At 43.4% G+C, this 20021-nt stretch overlaps 2 protein-coding genes across 2 annotated transcripts in view; one reads left to right on the plus strand and one right to left on the minus strand.

Annotated features, from left to right (window-relative positions):
- The window catches only part of mrpl11 (mitochondrial ribosomal protein L11), a 36007-nt gene that overhangs the window by 7480 nt on the left and 8506 nt on the right, over window positions 1-20021 (minus strand). Inside the window, exon 2 of the mRNA XM_028416410.1 lies at window positions 18050-18196. Coding sequence (XP_028272211.1) covers window positions 18050-18172 — 123 coding nt within the window. The 5' untranslated portion in view covers window positions 18173-18196. The remainder of the gene's footprint in view (window positions 1-18049; window positions 18197-20021) is intronic.
- On the plus strand, window positions 8507-9571 carry tmem265 (transmembrane protein 265). The gene has a single exon (XM_028416408.1). The coding sequence runs from the start codon at window positions 8507-8509 to the stop codon at window positions 9569-9571; it is 1065 nt and encodes a 354-aa protein (XP_028272209.1).

Below are 20021 nucleotides of genomic sequence, written 5' to 3' on the forward strand. Positions count from 1 at the left end.
AAGGGTAAACAAGCAGGGAGGGTGCACTAAAGGAAAGTCTAATTAAATATGGATTAATATAAAGGCTCTGATGTTGGGTATGAGTCAAAGCAAACCCCTCTGGCTCTGCCTCACACATTCAGCTCCTGTTCCTTCCCTTCTGTTCAGTCCATGTCAGATAATGATCTCTCCCACAGACTCAGACGGGCCTTTCATGCCACACAAAGCTGTGAAAAGGCCTCCCTGACCAGCAAAAGATAAAGCCCGATGCTTCTGAAATGTGCTTAAGCACAGACACAAACACATTACGCAGACAGAGAAGGGACTGTGCTAAAGATAGACAGAGGCAAAGACTTAACATGGCTTCTTTGACCAGACAGCGTTTTACTGCTTAAAAAAGGACACACAAATGCTAAAAGAATGGCCTGAGGACAGAATATATGACCCACTGGAGACAACAGGCTGTGTGCCCCGAGTCCTGTGCAGTATACAATTAACTATGCACCAGAGACAGGTAATCTGACTTTAATTAAGCTGTTCCACAAAAGTCCAGCAGCTCAGCTTATGAAGATGAAGTTTTATTTTAGCCTCGGGCTGTTTAATAGTTGAACTGCAGCAATTACTTCGATTGAATGTTGGTAATTTCAATCACAGTCTTTAAACGTGGCAGGGGGTTGGCATGCCATGAAAGCAAGGTTCAAGGTTGGCTCTTGCAACTTCCCATGACATTTATCAGAGAGAAGAGAGAGCTGGAACAGTAATATTCATGCCCCGGCCAAATCACTAACTCCACTCACTGCATCTGAGCATCTAATCATCCTCGAGTCCGAGCGCCTGGATAAATCCTCACTCTCCCACCATGACTGATTAGAGCTCTCCAATATCAAATGGCTGCAGCCCATCACCCAAGGCGGGGCCTTCCACCCTGGCTGCGGACAAGGACATTCAGCCGCACGTCTTCAAAGCCGTCGGAGATGCTGGGCAGTGGGATTAAAAGCTAATCTACGAAGATATTTCTTGCCGTCAAATCCAGCTGCGACAGTGGTGAGTAATTGCTATATGATCCATTCTAGATCAGCACGGCCGGGTCTTATTACTCATAATTATGGGAGCAATTAGGCATTTGCAATTAAAATCTGAAAAGTGTCCATTTGATTTGACCCTTCCACCAAATTCTGAGCCGTCTTTTTTGACACCCTCCCCGTGTTAATGTGATTGGCCTTTCAGCTTCACTAACTCTTTTTAACAAGATGTAGCACTGGTGTGGCAGGACTGTGTGTGTGTGTGCAGGGTAGGCAGTGAAGAGACCAGCATGGATGAGAAGGAGAGAGAGAGACAGCTGAGGTGTATTAAAGTTGTCAGAATGTGGCCAGCGATTGTGGTCAATATTTGAACAATGAGAGGAGGTTTGTTTGACTGAGGCGAACAGCGGGAAAGAAGCAAAGCAAAGGCTGTGGGAGGTCCTCATAAATATGGGAAAATGTCTGTATGCTTATGTATGAATACGTTGGCCTCATTTCAATCTGACAACACTATCAGTTGAGGAGTGGATGTGTGTGCATATTAAGAGACCATGCAGGGACTGCTGACGGTGAGGAAGTGTTCACTGTGTGTGGTCGCAGGTGTTTCTGCATCCAGCAGAACAAGAAGAAAAACTGAAATGGAGGAAGAGAAATGGAGTGGTGGTAGAGGGGAGGAGGAGGCAGAAAGATGGTGTAGAGATGGGAAAGAGAGGAAGAGTGGGTCAAGAGAAGAATTGTGCTTATGGAAGCGTGGCTAACATGGAAATAAAGGATACAGATGCAGGATAAGGCCTTGGGGCAGGAGGCAGGATTAACTGCCCCTGGCACACAAGGCCACTGGATAAATCGCCCCAGGCGGTCGGCACGAAGGAGGGCTGCGATATACGGTGACAAAGGTGGAGAGTGGAGAGAGGCTGGTGGGAGGCGAGGTTAATTAAACTCTTCAGTGTGAAACACTCTCATTCATTACCTTCATTAACTTGTTCATTTAATCTGCTCCAGTGTTGGCATTTTATCACACTCTGCCCCAATGTAGCGTCATACAGCTGATTAGGTTTCATGCTGAACCCCTCAGCTGCAAAAGGGGTAAGTGAGAGTGAGAGACTGAACAGCAGGTCAGTTTAGGTCTAACACACACAGCTGCACACAGCAAATAGCACAAAGTAAATTCAGTTCACGCTGGACATGCATTTTACTTGATGTTCCACACTAGAATCAGTGGATTAGTCTTAAAAGTGGAAAATGAAAACGATTTTCACTCCCAGTCTCCAGTGAACTGTGCTGAGGCCAATACTCGGGCCTGCATAAAAGAGCTGGGGAGTGCTGCTCAAACGGGCACAAGAGCAGAACTGACGGAGTGGACTCATCTTTATAACAACCAAAACAAGCCAGAACTTCTCAGTGGTGTTTTTGCTGTCTGGATCTTTGCTTAAAATAGACACAGTCTTCACTTTTTTGTACCTGGCACAAGAAGAAGAATCTACTGTTTGAGGGCACGGGGAAAGCAAGCAAGCAAGCAGTGCAACAAAATGGATTGCATCACGACAAAACATCCCATTTTCAACTCCATTAGGTCCCCCTCACAGTCTTGACAGTGTTGTGCTTTTTGCCACTTCACATGATTAATCACGTGTGGAGGCTGTAGCAGGAACACGGCAGCCTGAACTGCAGGCAGCTGTGGCTGCATGCTGGAGATGACTGAAAAATCACAAGATATGCTGACATGTGGGGGAGAGACATATAAAGAACGAGTCAGGAGCTGGAATAAAGTCAACTGCAACAACAACTGATAGCAGCGTTTTAACAAAGCTACTGTTGTGTTTCCGGAGTATTCTGGGAGATAAAAGCACAATAAAGGAGTTATTTAAAAGATAACTTTCCGGGTGTTGTGGAGTGTTCCATCTTAAAAGAAACTTTCAGACATTCACCTCTTTCCATTAATGTGACAGCATCTGAATCGATCTGCTTTGTGTCTGAATGAGCATCCCTGTCTAACTAATAGATCGGCACACCATTACATCCAAGAAAGACACCTAGGTATTAGCAACTTCTGAAGACTTGTGCAAGCTTTCAGCTGACACGGGTGGATATTTTAATGAAAGAGACTGTCTGCATCAAGGAGCAGAGGGTGTATGAGGACAGTCTTTACAGAGGCATGAAAGGGAAGTTTCAACCTAACCGTACACATAATTGACAGAATAAGGTATTTGACTGTGAATCCCTACATGACATTTAACATTATTTGAGAGAGACATTTGCATACAACAGTAAGAAACCCATTTCAGACTTTTATGCAGGAGTATTGGCCTGTTTTTTAGCATGTGCATCACTGCTCTCATTTTTGGTTGGACACAGCTACTTGTTTGTGTTTAGACAGAGCCATGCAGACGACAGTTTGGAAAGAGATGTAGGAAGTCTGGAAAAATCTCACACCTCTGGAAAATATTGTAAGTATTACTGTCTTTGTCACTGTCATGTGAATGTCTGAGCATACACAGTGACCTACAGTATGTCTGAATGACAGGATGTCCTTACTTTATTTGCTCTGTTCTTATGTTTGAAAGGGAGTTGTGTGAACCCTTTTGTAGCTTTGAAGCTGTGCAACAATCATATGTATTGCTTTGATGTCACTGCAGTCAGAGCTGGGCATGAAAAAGAACCTGCTGCTGTGGAGCTTATCAAACATCTGTAGCCCCATCTCTGCTGGAGGCTAACCGATCGAGCAGCAAGCAGCAGAACATGCCTATGTCCAACAGCGGGCAATCAAGTTGAATTATGGGTAATGTAAGGTGCAAGGTTTAGACAAGAAAGATGAATGTGTGGAGTAAAACTGACAATAACTCTGGAGCTGCTGCAATGACTTTGGTAAATGATGGAGCACTCGTCTAATTCATGCCACACACTGTGAGATGAGTGAGAGCTAAGAGCAGGAAGGTGATGGCACTGCATGTTAGCAGAGACCCGCCTCTGGTCTGATGTGGAGCATGGCTCACACAGTTGATGAGTCTGCCTTTAGCATTCCTGGGCAGTCTGTAACCCCATGTGTCCTTCCAAACTTCCCCCAATCATGTCTGGAGCTAAAAGTGATGAGTGCTCAGAACTGTGGACATCCTGCCCACCTGGCTTCCCCTCGCCCTCCTCTGCTCACTCTTTTTTTTTCCTGTCTCACTCACCCCTTCTGTCTTCTCTAAAAGTGAGCCACTGTGCACAGTGACCTTCAACCACACCCACAGGGAACAAAAAAAAAGACAGGGAAAGAGGGGGGTGTAGTATCAGGATGAAGGAGGACTGGGATAAACATGAGGAAAGGGACAGAAAGGCAGTGGAAAGAGCACCCACACACACAAAAACCCACGCTCAAGTGAGGAAAATGGAAAATCTCTCTTCTCTTGGAAGCCAGCGAAGCGCAGAGCTGTATCTGACAAGAAAGATGACTCTCCATCCCCTTTCTCACCAGTCTGATTAAACCTCTCAGTCTAAAATGAACCCGGCACACTCAGAGCCACAGAAACAAAGGAGTCCTCCGACTGGAGCCTTTGCTAAAGGTACAGGCAGACTGGGACTGCCTGTAGACACACTTGAAGGAGCAGGACCTTGAGAATAAGGTGACGCTGTGAAATTCCTGAAAACCCCATCTGTGCTTGACAAATGGACCCAAAATTGAATTTTTGCACAAGGAAATGAGGCAGTCGTCTTTTAAGAAGTGTTTCCAAAAAGATTCATTTCCAACCAGATCTGTCTCAGAATATTCACAATCCCTCTGTTTGAATGTGCACTAAGCCGGCTATAATGAGTTAATCTACAACAGAGGAATGATTTCCTTGTGTGACTAAGACAGTAAGTAGAGAGAAAGAGGACTAATTAAAGTTGTAACATCTGCCTTCAGAGCTCTAAATGTGTCTACAGGCTACAAGCATCTTTCGCTCCACTTCCTCTGCTGTTATTTCAAGCAGAGAAGGGTAAACAAGGTATCTGCCTGCTCCTCCAAACAAAGCAACTCATCTTCTGCAAGTGGCTCCATCATTATTACCATAACCAATGACTGTACAGTAATACAGTGCTCTGAAATATTCATAGCATCTTCTTCCAGCTAAACTTCCACAGCTGATGGAGGAGGAAAGGAGGAGAAAATGAGAAGGGTGGGAGGTCTGTAGCTGAAGCACGTAACCTGCTTACAAATTAACACCACAACCAAAGTCGGACAGCGTGAGTGAGTTTCCCCTCTTCGTCCTCCTCTCGCTTTTGCACCGCTTTGCCTCTTTTCTCCTGAGCCATCTTCTCTGTAGGATCGGTCTGCGGTCTCTACTTTAACGACGTCGCCGGTGATGCCGCTGCCGCTGCTCCACTTCTGACCGACTTCCCGGGAGCTCCTCGCAACGGGAGCCCGAGCGAGCAGCAGCAGCTCTGCACGGCTCTCTGCCCCCGCTGCTGTGGCAAAAGATAAACCAACAGCAGCAGCAGCAGCAGCAGACACCGACACTGCGGGAGGCGACAGATCCAGATCCAGCCTCTGCAATAAGCACGGAGCCAGCCGAGGGACGGAGATATCTGCCATGCCAGATCTGCACGGAGGAGGGAATCTTGATAAGTATGATCCTTTTTTTTGCTTCTACAAACTCGAGTCTGCTTTGTGTGGCAGTAGCGATGACTTTGCCCTTACAGCCTCTCGATGAGCGTGTTGGTGGAGCCTGACTGTATACAAACACCCGGACAGTGAGAATAAGACTTTTTATCGCCGAGCCCGGCTCATCAGAGACAATAAAAGACACTTTATTGGACAGCGCTTCTACTTGTGGGGGGAAACACATTACTCGGTGTAAATCAATCCAGGAAGATCGAGCCCAAGTGCAAGACGAATGGTTTGGGTAACTAAAGCTTCACTTTACTACAGCAGCCATGCACGGATAAAGCCACAATACCTGATGTTAATAGGGCCGTTATAAAACAGGTGTTGCAGAGAAGATTGTTAAATTACTAAAAAAAATGGCATGCAGCTTGTAACGACTACAATTTCAGAGTAAAGAGACGAACTGCAACAAAACTCAGGCTGTTACCTGAAATATCAACAGATGTTTTAGTCATATGGCTGGAGAGAGGGATTAATCCGGCATAATCTGGGTTTGCACACCTCTGACTCTGTTAATGAATTAGTTTGCACACAGTGTGCATTTGTGATAACTTGTCTTTGATGCAATTTGAAGCTCTGTGAGGGTGGAGATAAACCGCAGGTGTAGACAAATTAATCTGTGCTCTACAAGGATTTGCGTTCACCTGGGAATCACCCTTTATTAATAGAAAAACGAATGCAGGTGGCAACCCCACCCCTCTGCTTTATCTCTGTCAGTGTGCAGGACAGATTAAAAAAACCATTCTGGATGATTACTTGGTGCACATGGTGTGCCACACATGAGGGAGAAAAGAAGTGGATCAAATTGGAAAAAAAAAATGGATTTCATTCAGTGTTAAATCATTTACCGGTTTCACTATTATGTGCCATTACTCATGTAACAGTGAAATAGGTTGCCTCACCTTGTCAACATCTGTGTCACTCCCCGGACAGCAGAATGATGAATTTGGTCATTATTGATGAGCAGAGTGGACACACGGGCTGTCATCCTGGTCCCTCACTCACAACAGAATAAATTACACGGTGCTGACAGGGAGTCAAAACACAAACACAGGCTGACAGGGAGATATCCAGGGTGAAATTTAAGGCGCAGGTGGAATTACTTAAGAGGCACGACCTCAAAGCCAGCTGCAACAGTGGCTGTAAACTTGTTCACTCCACCCCACCCCCACCCCTGCCTCTCTCCTCCCCTGCAGGCTGGGGTTGTTCCCCAAGAAAGAAAAGACAAATTTAAATTCCAATATCCTCTCAATCTGCGGCTTGGTGAAATTCATTCAATTTTGAGGGAATGATAATCAAGTTGTGGTGTGCAGTGAGACAAAAGGCTTCGCAGACAATCAGATATTATGAATGCCGGCTGGCATGATCCACGCCTGTCCTCCCACCATGCCTCAGAGCAGATTATCCAGTCGAGATCGTTCTTTTCCTCATCTCTTTGATTTATCTGTTTTAGAACAAACCCTTAATGTCTAAAATTATTCAGTACACCCAGTGATGAATACATTTGGATTCATCCAGGCCAAGCTGGCATATGAAATGTATGTCTTCATATAAGTGGCTGGAAGTCACTTTCTATCTGCTTTTGAGTCTCTTCTCCTTCATCACTTCACCCTCTCCCCTGAGCTTATTTATGAACTATTACTATCATGCAGTAACACTTTATTAGGCATGTAGACAGCCAAAAGGCCTATTAATCTTTCACTTGCAGTCCTTTTCTCATTTCCCCCCTCCCAACACATACCCAGTATCTCGAACCCTCCTCTTTTTTTTTTTTTATCCAGCAGAGTTCCTCAACCCCCTTTCAGTGATTCAGACAGCTCTGAGGGGATGGCAGAGCTTCTGTTAGTCTTACAGTGTGGGAAGTGATGCGTCTTCTATCGGCAAGATATCAATACACATTTTTCACTGGCAGACTTTTCTCAGAGGCCGCAATCACTCTGACAATCTCTCGCTCGATCACGCTCAACTGTTGCTGTTAGGACACGTCTGAGCTGGTAATGATTTTATATTATAATGTCATTGATCCATTTGAGGGGTTGACACCCCCGAGTGCTGCTGAGCAGATAACAGGCGGTCCAGTGGTCTGTGCTGAGCTTTTCAGCTAAATACGATAAAGAGACGTTGGTTCGATTACACTGTAAAGTCAATGATCATTTGTCACACTGAGATCAATACAGAGTTTTATGTTGTCTTTGGCCGAGATATGAGCTGTGACAAACTTACATGAAGCCTTACATTAGTATTGCCTGTGTGCACTCACCCGGACGTGCACAGTGTGTACACAGAGAAGCAACAAATCAAACGCATCTCTAAACAAATAGCAAGTTATCAATATTCATCTGAAATGAGAAGGGGAATTTGGGATGATTAAAGGCTGCAGCGCAGTATGAGAACAAACACGGCACACTATAGAGACAAAGAAAAGGCTTTGACAGGGCACCTAGCTGCGCCTGAATGCAATTAATTAATAATGAATAAACCAAGAGGAAAAAAGAGAAACAATAAGCAGAAAAAGTAACAGCAGAGAACTTAAGGAAAATCTTTGAAACGAAAAGAAGCAATGTTAGGACCTTTATAGAAAATGAAAACTATTTAAATCAAAGAGCAACTGAGGGAAAAAAAAACACAAAAACAATTTAATAGGCTTCCAAGACTGAGCATCCAGGGTAGGCGTTTCTCTGGCCGAAGATGAAGGGTGCTTACTGCAGCTAATGTCTAACTATAGCAACAAGCACCAAACTATTTCACATGTGCTTGTGAAAAAACAAAAATGTCCTGCAGATTTGTCAGCTTTCATGTGGACAGATGGAGTATGGAGTGAATTCTGTGGATGTAACAGATTTCCCACTCTGCAACTTTGTGTATGTTTCTTTCAGGCATGGTGCCCACGCCCCAGGTGTGCGTATCAACCCTGGTCACAGTGAGTACAATGGCAGTGGTGGACCTGTACTTGCTGGAGCAGAGCATGCTGGGAGCTCGTGGTGTTTCAGGACCTAGCGTGTGGCAGTGTGTGGCAGTGCTGCTCGGGGATGTGGGCTTTCTGCTCGCACTGCGCTTCGTCTCAGCTGGCGTGGTGTCTGAGGCCCGGTCACCACGGCGGGGGTTTGCCAACGCCCTTTGGTTCCTGTTCCTATCCCTGCTCCAGCTTAAGCTCTTCTTTGTCTGCCATAACTACAGGCAAGAGCGCCGGCCGCCCGACCCGCTGGCCAGAAAGACCTTGACGCTGCTGTTGTCCATCTGCCTGCCATCCCTGTTTCTCATCCTGACAGGAGCTGACCACATGACTCCACAGCGCAGGAAACAGGAGGTACGGGGCAGGCTTCTGTGGGTGGTGGTCGACCTGCTGGATGTGCTGGACCTGCAGGCAGGCCTGTGGGAAACCCAGGGAGGGTCCACCGCAGGGACTGGAGGGGTTATAGAGCAGAGGCTACCCATCTGGGCGGAGGGTCTGGTCTTCTTTTACTGCTATGCCCTCCTGTTGCTGCTGCCATGTGTGGCCCTCACAGAGCTGGGGGCTACTGGTTTGCCTGGACAGAGAGGACCCCGTAAGGAAGCTTTGTACCCTTGGCTCAGCTTGGTCACCATCAACATCTTCACCCTGGCCCTGAGGGGCACAGGCATGCTGTGGTATAGGGACCCCCGTGTGTCCACTGTGTTTCTGGGGAAGAACCTGCTGGCTCTGGCCGTGAAGCTGAGCTCAGCCTGGGAGAAACACAAGCAGGAACGTGGTGCTGCAGGAACTGGAACTGCGGCTGGAGCAGAACCAGGAGGCTCGACCTTGCCAAGCCAGAGTTCAGAGCAAGGGGAGGGCCAGGCCCAGGGGAAAGCGCCTCCCTCTCATTATCACACACTAACCCGTTCCCAGAGCCACACACTCTCCCATGTCAGTCTGGAGCCCACGGCCGCACCTTTAGGACCTTCTTTCATCTCCCACGAACTCTAGAGAATCATTCTGAACATGGCACGCATGCACAAATGCATGTATGCACATCAGAACTCGGACCAGCAGAGCCAGTATCACATCCAAACAGATAACTCGCATTGAATTTCAGTACAACAGCGGTGGCTATATTGCAGAGTGGTGAAAATTCATTTGGCAAGCTTGGCTTTCTGCACATTTTGTTGTGCTAAGAATAACTCAAAATACATTGCTGTGATTTGTGGGGGTGTATTTTTATAAGTCGACACTGTGAACACAACTGTCAGTGTGAAGAGTTATTCCAGAAATGTATGTTGAAGTCCGATAGTGTTCATTGTTGTTGAATCTGGGCTTAAATGCCTTATCAGCCACAGTTTGTCGATTCTGTCCTTGTAAGAGTTGTTTCTTATAACATTTATAACTTTTAACTCAGATTTCTTGGTAAATATTTAATGCCAAATCCATGCTGTATGTGTGTGTAGTGCTAGCAAACACAATTTTCAGGATAATTTCAGTTCTTTTTAATGATTTGGGGAAAAACTAGAACACTCTTCTGCCATTAAGAGTGTTAGACAGTGTTACCTTTCAGCTCACATTTTCTCTGTCATTTTACAGGGAACATTTACAGAGAAAATCTTAATACAGAGAAGTGATGATTCATTTTTTTCCCTTCACTACCACGAAGCCAAGATTCAGAAACCCATTTACGAGTAAACCACACTCCACACATTGTGCTTCATTATTTTAATGTAGAGTCTAACCCAGTGACCCTTTAAATCAAAGTCTACTCACGACCCCAGGTGATGTTCCCTTATTAGATTTTTAGATGTGTGGAGAAGTACTATTACACAGTTTTTCACAATATAAAAATGCAAATGAAAGGTGCAAAGTAAAAAAAAATACTTAGCGTAGCAGAAAGATGGTTTTTCCATGTACCCTATCTTTTTAATGAAACCATGACCTCCCTTTTAGATTTTTCCGCACCAAGGTTGAGCAATGGTGCCAGATTTTCCTTCCATCTAAATGGAACACTGACTGATGTTACTCTTGTCTGGCAGAAAATGTTAAACAGGGGAATCAGTCATGGTGCTGTTTGATTAGAGTGAAAACCTGCAGACTAATGAGCCCCATGGCCGACCATTGCTGCCAGTCTAGTGATGCTTGTCTGATGGTGTCTTTTTAAGTTACTAAAATCTAAACACTGGTAACCTAGAAATGAGTTAACTACAAATATGGTCTGCTACAAATGTGCACAGCTCAAGATGCCAACTGTGAAAAACACAGTCTCTCCCCCAAGGGCGTAGGTTTGCATTTGGACCATAGGGACATGTCACAACCAATATTTCAGGGAGACAAAATATGTAGTCCCTACCAGTATTTAGCATTTTTTTGTAAAAAAAATATGAATTTATTCACATATCTTTTGCGAACTCAATAGTATAATTTTAAATATAAAAAAAGCTGCAATTTCACTGGACGTACACAAAGCGGTGTGGTGAGCTAGTAGAAGAAATGAGGCCTGTGTGTTGTGCTGACAATGTTATCTATGGTAGCCTGCAACTGTATGTCTTCAGAAAGGTGTAAAATAAACAACAGACAAACGTATCAATCAGGCATTCTGCTACCGTAACGCACACACTATTGTAGAGATCTATTTCAATACACTGTTTACAAACACCAAGTAATCCCTTTACAGTTTAAAAGGCATTTAAAAAAAATCAAGTTTTGTTGTCATCTGTGTTTCTGTTAACGTTTTACTGTCTTAAGTTGTACTTTTGAATTTGCCCCTGTGTGTAGTGCACTGAAAACACCAGTCTGTCAGAAAGTGAAATAATAATAGATTTTCTCATTTACACTGGTCACCATTTAGACTAAATGATGGCAGGAGAGAAACCACCAACCAAGTTTCGATTTGTTGGATAGAAGCCATTGTTTATAAGCAGGTCCTGCAAAATGCAGCAGCTAGCACTGTAGATCAGGCAGTCAAATGTTGCCATCATCATGCAAGTGCACTACTTGCCTAACCTGACACACCAGGTGGTTATACAGAACCATGTGAGGGGTGGTTGTGAGAGAGAACTGCTTCACACACTAGGAAACAGTTTGGAAAAACAAAGCACTTTCAAACTATCTGTCAGTCACTGTCAGTACTAGGAAGGCACAATCTGTCAGTGGTTCCCTAGCACTAAATTCAAGTAATGTCCAATTCAGTCGTTGTGTGAACACACACACACTAATGCTACTGTGCATTCATAGCAATGTGCATGCATTACATTGAAGGAAAAACACATACTATTCCTTCCTGGCCTGTATATTTTTTTTCATATTGTAGATACATTCAAATACATGTAAATTCAATATAATGCAAATAAGCCCCTTTTCCCGATGGGTTGTTTTACTTGTCCTGCTCTATGCTCTGCTGAGGAGGCTCTGCTCACTTGGAGCAGCCACAGCACATCAGACACAGACAGCCACCCACAATGGGAAACAATGTCTGGACCTGATTTCCTAGACTTTAACTGGACATCATGTGTGAAAAGGGCTACCATCTCACATAGCTTGAAGCCTGGCTCGATAGATAGATTAGTGTTATAATCTCACAACAATCCAGGTGCCTTGCAAATTATATTACACCAACTGCTCCAGTGAGTAAGTTTAGTAATAGACGTACCAGAAGTGAGACTCAGCATTTCAAAAAGTCCTGTCCAACTTTCAAATATCTTTTTTCACTGATGCTTTCAGTCACATTTGGGTGTGATGGGATTATGTGTCAGAGCAGCAGTCATAGAGGATGTACAGTACATTCAAGTGCCTTGTTTCCTCATTGAGCTACGAACCTCTGGGGTGTCAAGATGCACACACATGAAGTGTACCATGTGGAATTTAGACATATGCCATGTGTATAGTGTGAAGTCATTCCACAGCTGTTGTCTGCTGCACCCCCAGGACAGAGTGCAAACTAATAAAATGTTTCATACTTGCCCAGTGTTGACAGTTCATCGGCTATTACGTAGGAGCTATACTGGCAGCCTGTCACCCACACACAGGAAAAAACACGAGGCGTCAGTCCAAATTATTCAAGGCCAAGATGCCTTAGGGACAAATAACTGCCTCATTCCTGCAAAACCTCCTAAATTAAAGTCAATCACCTCTCATTGCAGAGTCACAGGAAACTGCATGTTTTTCTCATGCAGAACTGGTAAAATGAATGGGAGGCTCCCCATAGATTCAGAGGGGGAAAAAGCATGCTCTTTGCTCCACGGAGCGGCACTCTGACGAAAGGCCGTCATTTATCACAATTATGCCAGCAGCCCCATCAACTCGGATCCTCACACAGTAATCCTTGAGTGCTGTCGTGTTGTCTGCCTTTAAAGCTGAACGAGAGAGAAGCCTTCATGTGATGGGGTGCGCATGTCAAGAGTTGTTGTAAGTGTGTGAGAGGTTTTTTTCAGACCAAACCGGCTCTTTGCTCACAGAGACTATGAATGCACCCGTCAGCCTGTCCTCTGAGCTTAAATGGCCCTATTAATTGAAATTGAGGCAATTTGTCAAAATGCGAATGCTCATTCTCGATGCTCGATTAACAGGCTGTATTTACAGAATGTATTAAGGCCACAGTACACTCTCCACCACTAAAAGGCATTCATTTGGAGTTACTGTGGGGAATTTCACTTCGGGTTCAGAGACTTTTAAGGAAAAACCACAGAGGGATAAGCAGTGTAGTAGACAGCATCCAAAACCCGCCTACCCGCTTACTTTCATCTCTTTCTCCTCTGCTCACTCTACATTTCAAACACATGCATTCTGGATGCACTCCCTGTTGGGCAACTTCTCATATTTCTATTATACTAAAAGCAGTGACTGCATAGGCAGCAGCCTCGGCAAATGACTACCTCCTAGAATTTGTTACACCTGTTAGGCTCTAGATACAATGCTCAGCATTCTCCCTCAGCTCCCACCGACTCTCATAACCTGCTCCTGAAGAAAGTACATGAGCTGCTCTCCTATTTTCTTTCTTCTTCTGCCACCCTCTCCAGTGTTCTCTATTCTTCCACTCCATTTGCTTGTGCTAATTTCACTCCAGCCTGTAATTATTCTCGTGTACCAAAGCTGTCAGTTTCCCTTTTTTGTCTTCCATTCCTTCTTTTATTTCTCTCGTTTGTTCAAATTTGCCCCGCAGCCGACAGGCAGCCTACCTCTCTGCACTTCCCCTGTCAAGGGTGGTTAGTCAGAGACTAGGAAAAAAAGTGAGGAGGATAGGCTGGCCAAGATTAAAGGGCTGGGGCCACTGCCTAAAGCAGGGCTGCTGCCGACTGCCATTTATATACAGATTGCTATACGCATTGTGAAATTGATTGCGCACAAACACACACAACACGGCACCCCAACAATGACATCCCAAACAGTACAAAAGGAGGCACCTTTAGACAAACATATGGTTTTGTTTTGCTTGGTTGAGCACTTGGTTACAACCCATCTCACCTCATTACCCCTGACTCGGCGACAGCTACAGAATGCCTATGCGCTCACATGCACCGATCCTGGCAGAAAGAGCTACATTTAACAGACAGATGTCTAAATCATTCATCATAGCACACACCATCAGCACCAACGCTTTTGGAAAGAACTTCAAAGTACACTCTGTGAGAAATGAAAAATGATGCAAAAGAATCCGAGACTCTTATGATATGCAATGCAATAGTGGAGGCTAATGCATACTAATACAGGAGTGACATTTACCTGAGCAGAAATTTAAAAACAGAAGGAATAAAACAAATGGCTGACAAACCATTGTGATTATTGGACACTGGTCCGAGTTAAAGGGAACAGTAAAGAGTACCAAAACCTCAGTGTAGACATACTAAAAAACCTGCAATCAAATAATACGAGTTTAAAAAAGAGTTTGTATAACCCCTATATTTTAGTAAAAACAGTATAAAGGCAGCATATCCATATCAGATTGCAGACAAATACATGCACGTTTTCAATTTGATCCCACCAAGACGTTTCAAATTTTTAAAGCATTTTTTACCACTGCGTTGCATCACCTCTTCTTTTAGCAACACTCTGGACACATTTGGGGACTCGAGGCCACCAACTGCTGTGGCTATGAAAGTGAAACATTTCTTGTTCATGCTTGATATACGATTTCAGCTGCTCAAAAGTTTAACCACGACTACAGGCTGACAACATTACCACTTTTACTACCGAGACAGGCTGCATAATATGAGCTAAACATGATGTGGCATTGTCTTGCTGAAACGTGTGCTTATAACAAGCTGGATCGTCCCCCACAGGACAAATATGAACATTTGATTTTGAGTTGCCCCTTTAAATTAGCTCAGGCCCGGAGAAGACAGCTCTGTTTTTTTTTATTTGATTATTAAAGTCTGATCTGATAAACTGTGTTCACTGAGAAAAGCTTGAGAGGAGCCTGTGCAGGGAATTCCATTGCAGAATTGTGTCTGTTTTTACTGCAGTGCAACCTGTGTCTAATACTGGTATTCAGCCATGTACCTTGAGTGTAGAAGTTTCTCTGGACTGAATATTTTTATGATTGCTGAGACAGAAAACAAGTGAGAGTGTGGCTTTAATATACACTATTGCATTGTATTTAACTATTTATTTTACAAAACATACTAACTTTGGGAAACGGGGCTTGTTGAATATTTAATAAGATGACAGACAACATAAATGCAGACAGGAAGTAAAAACATACTGCAGCTGGTAAGCTAACCACTATTGTTAGTTTGTGTGTTATCTTAAGTTGTCACAAAACTCAGCTTCTTCAAAAGTTCAATTGGGAAAGGAACGAACAGCCAAAAATACAACATACTTACACTGATGTCGACATATCAGCACTCATGTCACTCTGGCTTACATAACGTGAGAGATAAGGGGGGGTTTGTCCAAAAAACATACTATTGATCTCAGTTTCTGTGAATATTGGTCAGGTGCATATGATTTGTATGGTGTACAATGCCTCGTGTTCTGCAAAATTAATTTTCAATGAATCTATGATCTATGACAAACTGCTATAAATGTGCCAAACAGGAAAACTCAATGACCTTTACAGCAGAGTGACAGTTTCCTGATACTCGGCTGTGTCTCAGAGGGAAGTTAGAGTGTAGCTAAAGGCAAGGGAAAATTTAGCAGGGCCTTAAATGTGATCAGTAAAAATCTTAAAATCAATTATACATCTAACTAGTAAACAGTGCAGAGACGGTAAAATTGGGTTATTACGGACTTGGCAGCACTTCAATTCTGGCTGCTGTATTTTTGAACAGGAATGAGGGATGAGATCAAAGCATGGACCCTCCACTTTATTGTTGGATAGAAAGACTAGATGCGTTTCAGCAGCAGGAAACATTACTGTACTGCTCACTGTATTTTTCCTGAAAAGAAAAGGGACCAAAAAAAATTCAACTTTCTTGAGAAAAAAAGTACACTTAGAGGAAGCAGATGATTTACAGCATAATATTCATCCATTAAATGATAGATACCCTGTCAATCACCAACACTGTCATATAGTGGTAAGACTGAACCATGAAGTTGCAGGTTAGAAGCCTGATGCAGCATCTGGAAAGTTACCATGGGAAACTGTTTGGAGAGGACAGTCACTCTCAAAGGAATACAGATGAGCAGATCTGTCAGGCATCATCTGGCATGGGATACCTTCAACCAATCAACCAACCTCTTCACAGAAAACAAAACAAGCTACTGAGGAGTTCACTCGCAACAAAGAGGTAAACTATTCTCGCCATCTTTTAAGGGAAAATATGTGCATTAAAAAGTCATCTTCACATTCATCTTAAAACAAAACTGAAGGTGACAGTATTTTCTTACAAGGTGCTGATTAGACTAAATCACAGAAAAATAGCTTAAAGGCTGGAAAGATGCCTTGATGAACAATCTATCAAAGACACTCGTGTGTTTCACAGAGTTATATACAGCTGCAGTCTGTGCAAGTCATTTGTGGTTATGGATCTTTAAGGCAGATCTGCACAATTAAATCCATCCAACAAGTGTCATCTCCAAAGCTACGACATAACATTTCATAAATGAGGCAGTATTTGTTGGACAAAGAAGACATCTAGACACAAAACATGTCAAACATAGTGTACAAAAACTGTTTCTGTGGGGGGTTGGCCTATTGAACAAACAGCTCTTCAATTTCAGGTTCAAAACATTCATTTTGAAATGTGTTTAAAATGTCTTGAACACCATTCAGTTTAAGTCTCATTCTGTCAGATTCCATGAACAGATTTCATGCAGCTGGCGACAGCAGAATACATAACTTTGAACAGAAGCCTAGAGCCATGTCAGAGTTACTGTTAATGTCAGGCAAAAAAAGTTTTAATGTTTTTAAATGATTAAACTCCTTCCTGACACTGCAACATTTGCACTTTTCTGACATTATTGATCAAGTATAGCTGCCTATTCTGGCATTTTTGTATACTTTTCCATTCTCCTGTCTGAGAGTAGTCATTATGTCGCAGAGATGGATTAACTGCGAGAATTGATCTGGTTTCAAAGTGTGCAACAGCGTCCAGAGCTGATGAGTACCGCCCATTAAAGAGGCTAACAGGATCATTTGTATCTACAGAACGAGCTGCAGGCCTGCTTTGATTCAAGCTCACAAAGGACAATCAAACTTTAATAGCTGAATAACCATTACCACAGCAGCAGATGGTGACTTTACAGTGTAAAATAAAATATAAGTTTTACAGGAAAGATTTAGAACAATATAGTTGTGTGAAACGTAACAAAGACAAGGTTAATGAAGAGAGCACTGAGAAGCTAAAGGTCTGATGTTATTTATAGCCAACAACAAATCAGTCTGCCATTCGTACCCTCTCACTCCACTTTGTTCATTGCTTGAGGACTGGTGACTTATTTTATTATTGTACCAGGCCAATACATAAATGTGTCTAGCTAAAATTGGCATCAATGCTAAAAAAAGTTGTAGTGGTGCATCCCTGAGCAATAAAAAACAAGACAACCTCAGCTGTCTCCCTGGAGCAATTGGAGCAGAAAGAAGTATACAAGAATTTAAAACAAAACCTTCACAGGCTGAATCCCATTTCATCAACTGGCTTGTAAAGAGTGAAGCTAATGTGTATGGACAGCTGCTGTGGATGGAGGTGTTAGTGTCTCTGGCCTGGAAACTGTGAGGAAATAGTTGCAGACTGAGGCAGTGTGTGGCACCCACCTGCACAATGGAGCTGTGCGACTAGAATGAGAATGGAAATATGAATAGGGGATATGGAAGGAGGTGGAGGTGGGCATATACGATGGAGTTGAGTAAGGGGAGACAGGCAACTACATGAATGGCAGAGGAAAGAGAAGGGAGCAGGTGGCCTTTGGGTTAATAAGAGCTGTATGCAGCAAGTCAATTTATGAAATGAAGCCCTGCTCTTATGATTAATTTAAGACCTGTGAATACTCAACGGTGAAGAGATGGAGCAAGAAGAGGAATTGTGAGTAATTAAGTAATTTTACCTGTCCCAGGATGGGGCCTAGTGGGGGTCCGGGGGTGGCTTGTCCTGACCTCACGATAGCCCGGATGACATTGGGCATATCCAGTTTTTTCACAGCCTTGGCTGCCTTGGAAATCTTTGACATCCTGGTGTGCCTTTAAATTTGCCACTGAAAACACACAAGAAAACCAAACAAATTACACTTTGGAGCATACACAACTGCAACAAATCACTTTCAAGACAAGCTCATAAAATATCATACACCCAAGTCGATATGGATACCCATAGGCAAAACCCATGCTTTTCCAGTCTGCAGCGGGAGAGTAATTAAAAAAAATCTTTGTCTTCGATCGGCTCAGCAAGAGCCACTGTCCTGCAGGTGTTTGCAGTGTGGATCTGCTCACCGTGTTCAAGAGCCTGAGAACTAGCAGGGTTTAAAACTTCTCTCTAAAAAAAATCCTGCAGTGCATGCCAAAATGCCTCCATCTCCTCAACACTGTTAGAAATCTGCCACCACTGAATTATCTGAGCTGCAGCGGAGCTTCTTCTGCATCAGTAGAGGTCAAGAGTCAAGGGCAGAGGAGAGATGGGTAACGATAGCAACACAGAGGAAAGGCTGAAAGTGCCATCTGTGTATGTGAACACAAAGTGGGGTCGGCTTTCCCACCTTAAAATGCATTTGCCAAATTAGGAGTCAATTAGTGGAGTGGAAAGAATAGCCTGATCTCCTGGCCTTTCTCTGGGGAAGCAGAGGACATAAAAGCAGGTCTGTAATCCTCTGCTAAAATAAAAGTGATACTGACACAGCTGTAAAAAAACAAGGAAAGAAGAGAGATCAATGACTAGAGCCAAGGGACAAATACTAGTTTTTAGTTGGAGTCTTCTGATTCAGGGTAACCCTGCATTCAATAAAAATAAGTACTTGAGGGAAGAGAAGAGGTCCAGCAATGATTCATCGTAGGCAACAGAGGGTATCCAATTAGATCAACAGACAGTACCAGAAAGATAGATGGTACCTCATGCTGCTTTACAGCAACAAACAGGGGGAAGCTACTCCCAAGAAAAGTTGTGATTCTATCTGGACTGCTGATTATCCAGCAGCCGTTAAAGTGCAACCACCATGAGGCAATATTTGTAAGGGCATTAAGGTGATACGTATACCGCAGAAAGAGTTCCAAATAGAATTCATTTAGCCTGGATTTCCTCAGTAGCTCTCTTTACAATGTATCTCACATATACTGCTGCTTTTCAGAGGTCAATTTCACGCTACTCACCTAATGTGTTCAGCTACTTCATTGTAGAAAAAAAAACGTCAGATCAATTGAGCCAGTTGGAAATGCAAAAACTCAAAATGCATTAACTCTAAAGTGGGAAAAGCCACTCAATGACAGAGAAACCCATCCGGAAGTAGCCAGCTAAGCTAAACAGCAGTTTAGAGGTGGAAGATGCTACAAAAAATATCAGCCAATAAAATGACATACTGATGTCCAGGGAGAGGAGGCTTAACTAGTTTTGTAACGGCAAGGAAAAAAAAGAGTTCAACCTCAAATGTTGGGTTTAATTCCAATTTGGACCAAAGGGAATAACAGTTCTGCAAGTGGGGAAATGACAACGTCATGGTTTAATGCACCACAACCCCAATCTCTGTTGGAGTATGAATAATAAAACTGCAGTTCTCTCGAAAAAAATGAAATCACTCATCACACGGCCAAGCTGAGAACACTGAAGAAGAATTGACCTACATAGGGCAACACAACTGCACTGACAGCGTGTTTCACAGAGCTGAATTTACATTAGGTTCAAGGAATAAAGCAGCATTAAATGGTGCAGCAGCTGAAAACAGGGTTCAAGGCTGTACAAAAAAGCCTCAATCAGAGCTGGAGTAATGTTTGCCTGTGAATAATCAAATCAAATCCACAGTAATTTGAAAGAAACAGACGCAATTTTGAGCTGCTCTTTAGGCTGAATATTACATTCCTACAGCAATTACTGGC

Source organism: Parambassis ranga, chromosome 10 (assembly GCF_900634625.1).
Source record: "Parambassis ranga chromosome 10, fParRan2.1, whole genome shotgun sequence".
Lineage (NCBI taxonomy): Eukaryota > Metazoa > Chordata > Actinopteri > Ambassidae > Parambassis > Parambassis ranga.

Excerpts from the sequence above, each read along its gene's own strand:
- tmem265 (XM_028416408.1), top strand. The coding sequence starts at position 8,507 with ATGGTGCCCACGCCCCAGGTGTGCGTATCAACCCTGGTCACAGTGAGT.